Source organism: Harpia harpyja, chromosome 5, assembly GCF_026419915.1.
Source record: "Harpia harpyja isolate bHarHar1 chromosome 5, bHarHar1 primary haplotype, whole genome shotgun sequence".
Classification (NCBI taxonomy): Eukaryota; Metazoa; Chordata; class Aves; order Accipitriformes; family Accipitridae; genus Harpia; species Harpia harpyja.
The window spans coordinates 54,149,308-54,160,426 of NC_068944.1; the positions used below are offsets into that span (position 1 = coordinate 54,149,308).

At 37.4% G+C, this 11,119-nt stretch overlaps 1 protein-coding gene across 2 annotated transcripts in view; it reads left to right on the plus strand.

Moving 5' to 3' along the window:
• PTDSS1 (phosphatidylserine synthase 1) overlaps positions 1–11,119 on the plus strand; it is a 31,608-nt gene extending 20,489 nt beyond the window's left edge. Inside the window, exons 9-13 of one of the 2 annotated variants that reach the window (XM_052788676.1) lie at positions 401–466; positions 4,369–4,468; positions 5,651–5,719; positions 6,252–6,321; positions 7,639–11,119. In XM_052788676.1, the coding sequence (XP_052644636.1) occupies positions 401–466; positions 4,369–4,468; positions 5,651–5,719; positions 6,252–6,321; positions 7,639–7,751 (418 nt within the window). In that variant the 3' untranslated portion in view covers positions 7,752–11,119. The remainder of the gene's footprint in view (positions 1–400; positions 467–4,368; positions 4,469–5,650; positions 5,720–6,251; positions 6,322–7,638) is intronic. The other variant, XM_052788677.1, reaches the window with a different exon arrangement.

The following is an 11,119-nucleotide window of genomic DNA, read 5'->3' on the forward strand; positions in this document are numbered from 1 at the left end:
CTCAAGAAAATGCAATTATTAATAAATTGAAGACAAACTGTGGAAAAAGTGGGGGATTCTCTAATTCTTTCAAAGCTGTTGCACTTTGCCTAAAAGAATTGGAGATTCAGTAGAGAGGCAGGAAGCAAATATGTAGCTTTGTTAGCCTACTGGTTTGGGTACTTTCCCAGTCCTTGCTCTCAGGTTTTTCTGTGTTTTTTGAAGCTATTCGATCTATGTGATAATCTGTCCTACTAGAATTGAAGCCATCTGGTAGACATCCAGTGTGAATGCATGTGATTTTAACCATCAGCACTTCATTTTTGTTATAGATGTATTTGTAACATAAACTTGTTTTCTAAAAGTAAATACTCTGGGGAATTTCAACTTCACTGAAGAGTTTTCTTGTTTCACTTCTCAGACAATACTATGCGTACCTCACGGATACACAGTGCAAGAGGGTGGGAACTCAGTGCTGGGTGTTCGGGTAAGTGTTCTTGCTGCATTCTTGAAGCACTTGTCCAAGTGTTAAGTATGAGTCCAGCACAGGAACAGGCTTTGCATGAAGCTAGTCCTTGTTTTGTGTTGGTTTTAGTATAAAGAACAGTATGGAGAGGTTTTTTTTTTTCACAAGTTCAGAGGAAAGGCAAATTCTGGATTTGGAGGTAGAACATGGGAAGTGATGGAATGAGTAAGGAGAAGAACAGAAGGAAGAACTAGAAACTGCTGGATAAAGCTAGGCTTCTTCAAAGTAGCATTGGCCTTGCTGCCCATATTCTCAGTCAGGTGAGAAGGATACAACTTTAGCCTCTACCGCTTGACTGTCATAGGAGCAATGTTTACCTGGCCATCAAGGTGGGCATTGCTGCTGTTAGTGGAATCACAACAGAAGACAGTGAAACAAACCATGTTTATCAACGATTTCTATTCTGTTCTCAAAGAGGGAAAGGAATAACACTGTGAACAATGGTTACCTTGGCTACAATCTCTTTCAACATGTCTCATGGAGGAGACGTTTAAATGAAGAGTTTGCATGTTTGCTTCTGGTGAGAACTTCCTTTTCTAGATGGCTTGACTAAAATGTACTGTTCTGCAAACCTGAAGCATATGCTATTGTAGCATTGTAAAAGCTTTGTGTAATTAGGCAGCGTAGTAGTGTCCCTTTTGATTTATGACTTGGAACTTACAAATGGGAAAACATAAAAGATCCTAAATAATGTCTTAAAGAAAAAACATGTAATATGTATTTTAAGAAACTATTCAAGAAGCTAATTTCTGATAGCAATGATTTTAAATTAAAACAGCCGTTTCATTCTCTTTGTCAAGATTAATGTATGTCTTATTTCTAGAATTGTCTGAACCGTTTTTGTGTTTAATAGAAGAACCTATTACTGTTTTAAATTGGAATAGCATTTCAATGAGCCATAAATACACAGATCTAATTTAGAGACAGTGCTCTGGCAAACTTACCTCACCTTTGCTATTAGTCTTAGGGATGTTACAGAGTTTTAGGAACAGTGCTGGGCTGGAACATGTGTTTCCAAGGGCACTACACCACCATAAGGAATGCCTCTTCCTCAACATTTAATTGAGATGAGAGCAGAGCATGCTGTAATGTAATTGAAGGGATTTCTACTCTTGTTTTAAATGTACCCTGGAGAACATGACACATGTCTCCTTGGGTTTGGCTGGGCTTAAATGTTCACCTCTTTCACTGACTTATCACCTTCCTGGATGGATCTATTACTGTCTTCAACTCATGACTGTAACATCCAATGGACACACAAAAGGTAGTAACTCTGTTCTTGTTTAGTTTTAGTGGGGCTGAGTACAAGTTGATAATATTTTCTGTAAGCCTAAACCTCCTTACTTAGGGAGGATCCCCCTCCTTGAAACATGCATTATGATTCCTAAAGAGAGTCTGTAACGTACACAGTCCTTAAAAAGGATTTTTTTAAATGATCATGGCAGAGTAACTTGTCTTTCTGGGTTTGGTATGGATGGTGCTTTAGTACTGAAGATAACTAATTAATCACACAGTTAATGTGACTACTTAATTTACAATTAGAATCAAATAACCTTGCTCTGTTTGTGCATAAACATCTTCGTAGTTACAGATCAACTATATTAATATTTTGGAGATACACATTTGAATTCAGACATGTTACTGAAATCTGTATTTAAATGATTTAGGAATTTATATGTTTATATGAAAAAGGAAATTTTCTCAACTATAGATGGTAATTTTAGACTCTTATTAGACTCAATTTTAGAATCTGGGGGTAAGAATTTTCAAGTTCTGCATTATGAAGAAAGAAAGATGAACTTCTCTTTCATCCAAGAGAAAGAATATATTCTTTTGCAAACCAAAGGGAAATATGATGCTGAATGTTTGCCTTGGCTCTGAAAAATTGTTAAGGATTACAGAAACCATCATCCTTGGTTCAAAGCTCTCACTGAACACATTAATGTGTCAACATGTCAACACATATATGTCAATAAATAGATGCCCAAATATCTCTTTACGATCGCATAGCAAGAACTGCGATAGAATATTCATCTACAGTGCGATCTAATTATGGGAAACGTGCATGGAGTAAGTATTTTCCTTCATACTGCTTAGTTCTATAATCTGCTAGAAAAACAGAGCACCACTAGGACTTCCTGTTGTTTGTTAGAAAAGCAGCACTCTTCCAGTAATTTAACTATCCAGAATATAATTTCTGAAGCAATTAAAAGCAAATGTATAGAATATTCATATCTATGGTGATCAAGGCACACTTCTAAAGGCACAAATTGAATTTGTAACAGCCTAACCATGGGAATAATTAAAATTAGTGCCTTGCGTTAGTATGAAACTGTGTTCTCTGTGACTTGACATATACTGTAGCATAACTTTCAATAGATGGACAGGAAGTGATGTAAGGCATGAACAAGGCCTGTGCAACAGCTCTGCTGGAAATTACACCATTTTCATTAAGGTGAAGCCTTTCAAAAAGGAATATCTGTTAAGATGTTACAAGACCATTTTGATTGAACAAAAACTTATGGAGTCTTTAGTTCTATTGAGTATTCTCATCACCCTTCAGTAGGACACTAACACCTTTCACTGTTAGCATTCTTCTATCTTTTGATTTACCACTTCTTTAACTGTAATAGCTGTTCTATTTTACAATGTGCTTAACCCAAGTATTCTTGACAAAAATAATGGAAAGAATGTATATATCTAGCACAAACAGCTGTATCATTTTTTTGAGTCCTTGTTGAAAATAGCCTATTGTTTTGTTTATACCTTCGAGTGTATCATACCCTCATATGTTTGTTTCCTGATGGTGGTCTTTCTGTTCTCACTGCTGTAGTTCAGTTTAGCTATTTTTTAATCTGCAGCTGGATTAGTGAGAATCATATAAAACTAAGAAAGATAAATAGTTGGTGACCCAACAGAGTAACACTGCTCTCAAGTTTTTACTAATATGCACCTTGTTAATTTGCAGTATTGGTCAATTAGGTGTTACTTTCACAATTCTAAGTTTTGACCCCACTTATGCTGCAAGTCACATTAGACGGTACAGAGAAAGCTGTAATTTATTATTTGCACCAGGACCATCTCTGCAATACCAGCGGTTAAGTCATGCAGACATCTTCCTCCCTCTTTCACGGTGGGAGCTGGGTCCTGTTTGCCAGCTTTATGCCTGAAAAGATGTAAACATCTGGTAACGGGGAGAGAGCTGGAAATGATACTTGTTTTGATTGTTATAATGCCAGAGAAGAAAGTAAATACTGCAATTTTTCCTCTCACATTTCTCCTGAAATCCTCTGATACTGTAGTGTGGACCTGAGTTTACACATAAACCAGGGCAAATGCATGGATCCTCAGAATTTGAAATGCTGTTTCATGTTAATTTTCTCATTAAAATCCATCCGAAGCAAGCAAAGTAACCTATTTAGAATTGTAGTAAATTTACATCCAGTAGAGAAATACCCAAAGCACAGTTCTAGTTCACCCAACAGGGAGTCTGTTGGTTGTTCGGCATGGAAAAGAAATTTATATCTGGTGAGGGCTGAAGCACAATGGTAGGTATAAACCAAAATTCTCTGCCATTGGCACACACTCCTGCTTGTTCCCTGGACAAGCAGAGGCTTGCGGTATTGTGAACTGCTGGTTGTTCACTTTTTGTGCCGTTTATGCTGAAGAAAAGTATAGAAAGAAAAATAAATTTCCCAAAGAATTTCAGTTAATGGTGGTGTTGGGGAGGTGTGTGCTCACTAGAGAGTAATGCTTGTTTAGAGCTGACAGTCTGGGGTCTGGGTTGTGAACATGTGAGTTAAATCTTTAGTGTTTGTAACCACTCCCCCCCCCCCCCCCCCCCCCTTTTCATTTACCCACAGGGTTATTGCTTTCCTTGAAGCTATTGTGTGCATAAAGTTTGGACAGGATCTTTTTTCCAAAACACAAATACTGTATGTTGTGTTTTGGCTTCTCTGTGTGGTAAGTGAGATTTCTCATGTGAAACATAAAGCATGGCAAAACCATTGAAAGCATCTAAATAGCTTCCTCTCTGGAACATTGGCAGCAGGGGATCATTGTGGGGGAATGGTGGTAAGGAGCTTTGTGCACATTCTAGGAAAAGCAAATGCTAGATCATTTAGAACACACTTTGAAGGGACTAGAATAACTTTTTTCCTCATTTCTTGACAGAGCAGAATATAGCCACTTTACCAGTGCTTAACAATGAAACAAACACTAGTTATAGGGCGCTTTATCTTTGAGAGAAAATGTCAGTTTGATTGAGGCTAACTTTAGTGGTGCTTGCTATAGTGCCCACTGAAAAGGAACAGGAGTTAATGAATAGCATTAATAAGTAATGCATGTTGTTTCACACTGAAGTCTTATAACTATGTAAACAACCCTGCTTTATCAGGCAAATCATTCTCACTCAGCCTGCAACTTCCTGTACTTCAGTGTGATTCCTGAAAATACAGCATGAAATGCCTGTTTTATAACAGTAAATGGATGTTTGTCTTGCCAGACTTGTAACTCCAATGCCAAACACATTTTTAATGGTCAGTGAAAAATAAGGCATTTATAATGGGCTGACAGATAAATACTTCTCCCTTCTAGTTGGGAACACAGTTTGAACAGGTGATAGGCAGTCAGAATTTATTGTTCTCTTATTTAGCATGATGATTTTATTCCTGAAACTTCAGAGGAGAAAAGTATTTAATTGCTTCCCAGATCAGAGCACCACAAAACCAAACATGTAACCGAGACTGAAGCATGGGGCAGGGAGAAGGAGAATTTGTTTTTCTCCCAGACTGGTTGTTCCTGATAATATACCTACAAGTGCCTACCAGCTGCCTTTGTATGATGACTGTACAGGGTGAGGACAAAAATCATACTGACAGTGTATCTGACATGTATGTGGGTGATCTCTATGTATTCTCATGCTCCCATTAAGAATTGGTCTGCATACCCCATGGTGGCAGAATGTGTGTGTACCTTAAAATTGAAGCATGGGTCTTACTCATCCTGAAAAAAGATGCAGAGAGAAGCAGAGCATGAAAGTCTCTGAATGCGGAATCTCCAGCGACTCTGAGACTTTGAACCAGTAAGGAATTTGGAAAAAGTTTTACAGATTACTTTTTCTTTTTCTTCTCCTTCCTTGTTTAGGCCTTTACAACTTTCCTGTGTTTATATGGTATGGTTTGGTATGCAGAATACTATGGCCACCGAGAAAAGGTACTTCATTAAGAAGCCTGGTTTTGTTTTATACCAGAGTTAAAACTGCAAAACTCCTAGATATTAGAATTCTTTACCAGAGCTAGTATAAATGGGGATGAGGGGGGATGGTCCAGAGTCTAACTGAAATCAATAGAAAGAACTCTAGATTCAACGAGCCTTGGACAGATCCCAAATTACACTGTGGTTTCTAAAGAATGCTGTCCTCTTAGTTACTCAAAATGAGGCTGTAATTTTAGCAAAGTATTCAGGGATGAATGGTTAGCTAATGTTCCCATTGTACAGGTGGAATGCTAGGGGAATATTAAGAATACTTGGTTACACAACAGACCACGTGGCAAGTGGTGAGTTCTTATTGTATCATCTATGTTGTACCTTCTAACTAAGAAGGGGAGAGTCTTAAGTACTGGCTGAATGTTTTATGAGGACTTCTGCCACAGTTTAAATTTACAAGTCTAATTGCAAACAGTTGAAGTGCTGATCAAAAGAACCACCACCATCCCAATGACATGTGTCCTTCTTGCTTTTACAGACCTTATCAGAAAGTGAAGACAGCCCATACAGTCCCGATGCTTCCTGGCTTCATTCTAAGTTCAGCAGAGGTATTGGCACTTTTGCAACTATATTCTTGAAGTATTAGCATTAAGGCTCAGCACTGGGAAACGAGACCGGAGAAACTTACCTTGGAGACAACTGGACTTAAATGTTCCCACAGGAACTATACAGATAAATCATCTGCAAAGCTATTTTGCTTTACTGCCTTTTTTCTTCTAACTCTTGGGAATGTATTTATTTTTTAATAAAGCAACTGAATTTTTCTGCTGTTATTCCAGGCCATTTGTGTACGTTTAGGGCATTATGCATTGCATAACTGTTGTGGACAGATTTTCTCTCTGAATATTGCATGTTTGATTTGAAACATGTGAATGTGAAATGTGCTTTTATTCTTGCTTGTTAAGAAACAGTCAAGAATGTGCCCTGGAGCTTGTGTTCTTACTGACACTTGCCTAGTCAATGCAGTGTTGATGGTCATAAACAGCTTTCTCTGTCCTAAGCAAAGGCAGCCTCCTTCTCTTTTTCCCTACACTAGAGGTTAGTTAAGTTACCTGCCTCCTCCATTAACTCTTTAGTGTGGTCTTGCTTATTGAACAAATGTCAAGATTCATACCTGGAAGTTATCTCTGTCAGAGTTTTTGCTCCAGGTGTTTGTACCATTAAAAATATTTGTTATTTATCATATGCTTGAAAAGCACCTACAGCAGAGCTGCTTTATATTTCAAACATGATTTTTCTGGGTGCTGATATTAATTTATTCTCAGTTTAGTAAATTTGTAGATTTTTATATTTTCTTGAGAAAAATTGCTTGCACTCAAAATGTTTTTCCCATTTATATATGCTGGAGAAATCTGGCCAAGCAAATATTTCTCTGACTTTGTTAATTCATTAATTACAAACTTCAGTCTTTCTCATGTTTTGCTCTTGAATCGTTGTTTCAGCCCCCATTGTCTCCCTCTGCTTTCTCAAGAGTCAAACATGGTCTGTCATGTAAAAGACTAAAAACAAGAAATATACTCTTACAAGGATCTGTGACCTCACTTCCATAGTTCTTAATTTCTGATGGTAGTACCTGCCAGTAATAAAAATGTGGAGATTTAATTATTGGTGTCATTTAAAATGGAGGATGTTTCACCACTATATTCTGCTATAGCAAACTTCTGAATTTTTTTGGAGGAGGAGGAATTTTACAGAAGTCTTAAGAATTGCTTTTTAAAAAAAAAAATAGGCCACTAGATGGAGTAGAAGTATCAGCCAGTTTATATTAACCTGAAGTAATCCAAACTGTAAACACTGTAGCTCTAGAAAGCCTTACTGTCTTTTAGACAAGAGCTTGACAATGTCAAAAAATATTTATTTCTCAGCAGGTGCTGACAATAGTCCACCGAAACATTCAGTCAATAGTGAAAGCCATTCATCTAGAAGGAGGAATCGGCACTCCAAATCAAAAGTAACGAATGGAATCGGCAAGAAATAAGAACGGTCTCTGAAGATATCCTACAGTGTGACCAGAGGTGACAAAGAAAATCAGACCTGGCTCTGAATTTCCAAATGGAAGATTGATTTTTAAATTTAAAAGTTAAAAAAAGGACGTGTTGAAGAAAAGGATGATCAAGATGGAGCCACCAGTGTAGTGCAAATCATTGCCTGCTGACACTTGCCATTCACTGATTTAAATCTAGTTTCTTCAGCATGTGGCACCAAAAGCTAATGAAGAGTATGCTGGAAAGAAAAGTAATTTTGTCATAGCAGATACACCCTGTTTTGTGTTCAGGTGTTGCAAGTACATTTTTAATATCTTAGTTGAGGACTTGAACGCAAAGGTTAGTAAACTGATAATCAGTTGGCATAGTTGGTTGGATTTTTTTGTTTTACTGTGTTTTTGTTGTTTTCTAGAAGGGTATGCAATCCTTTGACTAAAAGCAACTCTGTCCTTCTTTCTCAGTCTCACAACTAAACTTTTCTATACAACAGTTAGTAAATATTTAAAATTTCCATACTTGTATCCAGCTGCTTCCTTTTATGTAAAGGCTCTTTAGACCTGGTGACAGGGTTTTACCAGTGAAGAAATGAATCCAGATTTCTTGTAAAGGATTTGAAATTGACCTTCAAACATGGTTCTTTTGTTCTGCATTGTCCTTCAGCTTGATTGTTATGCACTTGATTTCTTTTAAGTTTTTTAAATACTTATTTAAAAACCTGTTGCAAAGTAGAGGGCCATACCTCCTGCCCTTAGAGACATGTCATGTCATTTAGTTGTTTTTCCTCCTTTACTGCAGTGTGTTTTGCATCTTCAAGTGCAAATACGTCATGTTTTCAGCTGTGTCTCATTGTGTACAATGTTCCTTCCCACTCTCCTCTAATTTGCCTCTGCCTCAGCTGGAACCAGAAATCCCAGTCTCTTCAGACTGATACCGGAAACTGCTTTGAAGGCTCTGATGCCCTACTAAGCCTGGTGATAAGGCAGGCTTTTGCTGAAGCTGAGTTGCTTACTACTTCCATAAACATAATTATTTGTGAAGGCTTGCTGTAGTCTTTGGTGTCTGAGAGGCAGCATGATATTACTGTGATATACCCCATTGCTTTGGTATTTCCTGTCATGCAGTCAGATACCCAGGAGTGAAGTCACTCTTTCTTGCAGGTTTGTTTTTTTTTTTGTGTGTGTGGTTTCTGGTAGGATTTGTTTATTTGTTTTTAAAATGTATTAATTCTGACATCTAGTAAAGTGGATAATTCTCCAGCAGTGAACGTAATGATTAAGTTAAGAGGTAAACAATCAAGAGCAATCAGTTCCTGTATTAAGTTATCAAAATGTTTTTGTGCCAATTAGATTTTTGGGATTCATGGGGTTCAGAGGGTTAGATAGATTAAGCAGGGATAAGTAATACCCATTAGTCACTTAGTCTTCATAAGAAAATGGGATTTCCTTTTTCTTTGAATAATGTTACTGTGATTTGTCACAGGCTAAGTACTAAAAAAAAAATGCAGCAGAGACTTTATACAAGTGTATGATACTGTAAATAGAAAAAAGTATCCTGCGTAAGCCATTAATTCCTATGTGCCACAGATTATCAATGTTTTCAATGCACTTAAGTATTGCTGCTGAACTCCTCAGAGGCCCTTCATTTCCCACCCCCCTTTTCAATCAAAGTGTACAACTTGGGAAGTAACATAGTAGAAGCTGCTATATCATCATTGCTACAGTGACATTAAGTGTTACATGAGCAAAAATATTAGGAAGGCTTTCAGGCTTTCCTACAGCTGCTTGGTTTTCATTCGTAGTATTGCAATTCCATGTATTGCCTCCTTATTCGTAATGTACTACGTATTGATGAATGTATTTGTGGATTTCTTTGGATACTGAGACTTGTTACTTTTTTATTTTCTTGGTTAATAACTCAGTCTGTGTAAGACTGAAGAATGGCATTGTAAATTTTCTATCAATTCAATACCAAAGGAAGAGATTGGAAGTCTAATGGTTTAGATATATTAAGTACTGTGGTTTTCAAAGGCAAGAGCCTGTTTTGTACTTGCAAGGTGTACACACAACAGCTATGTATACAAAGCTTACATGTGTAAGCAGATGCTGAAGTACAATATCTACTTGCCTGTGGGGACAAAGACACTTTTGTAAATGCAGACCTGGTGCTCACACTGCTGAACTGCACCCTAAAAATATTGGAAAGGCAAATATGAAGTATCATCTTGTTGGAAGCTGACTTCTGTACACTATTACAGCAGCTTGGCCTTGAAGAAATGTTGTCTGACAACACCTTTAAAAATATTTCCCATGAAGTCTTTTTACTTTAATTTTTTGTGTTTGGTTGGTTTGCTTTGTTTTGGTGGGGTTTTGTTTGGTTTTTTTTGTTTGGGTTTTTTTGTGGTATGGTTTTTTGTTTTGTTTTGTTTTTTACTACTTTAAAAGATGGATGGCTAGGGAGAGGGGAAACTTAAGTAAACTATTCAAGTGCTGCTTGGAAAATGGCACTTTGTGTCCTCTGTCAGCAGTTCTGGCAATGTATTCTCACAAGTCCTCCATTGACTGACAACTGTATTTTCAGCCCATCGTTTTGGTCGTGAGCTTTGCACTGGCAAGCATTGGAAAGGTGCTTTTGATCACTGCTGTAAAATTAGTGATCTCAATTTTGTCATTTATTGCATTACTGCTGAATTCTGTATGTGTGTAACACCTACAATAACAAATCACTGAGCTGTTTAGCAACAAGCATCCATGTATGAGTTCTGCTGCTTGAACAGTATTTTGTAACAGTCATGGAATGCACTGTCCTGTTTTTTAACTACTTGTTCTGTCACAGCCTCTCATTACTACTTTCCTGCTTCTGATGTTCTTTCCTTTCTCTGTCCTCTAGTGATCTCCCCTGCTGCTAGGAGAGATCCGAACTGGCCCTCCAGAGGCTGTCCATCAGGGATGTCAGTCATTGAAGGGAGGCTAATTCGGGACAGCATGGTGTAAGCAAGTGTAAGCAGAGGGTAGTGGCAAGAACTCGAAGTACTGGATTAAATAAAAATGGAAAGTTCTAAAATGCAGGTATACATTGAACCAGAGCTAGCCTTGAGTACTGGATTCCAGCGTTAAAGTTGCTGCATAGATCATACACCATGTCTAATTAAATATTTGGAGTGTGATTTCAACCAGTGCTTTTGTTACTCTTCTGTGAAGATCATTATTTGATGTTCCAGCTGTTAAAACTTTAATATTTTTTACTTTATCACAAGAGGACACAGATGTAACCTTGTATTTAATAGTTTTTGAATAGAGTTGCTCTGTATTGATTGCAAAGTATTGTATTTTGCAATAACTCAGTAAATAAACCCATGTCACCA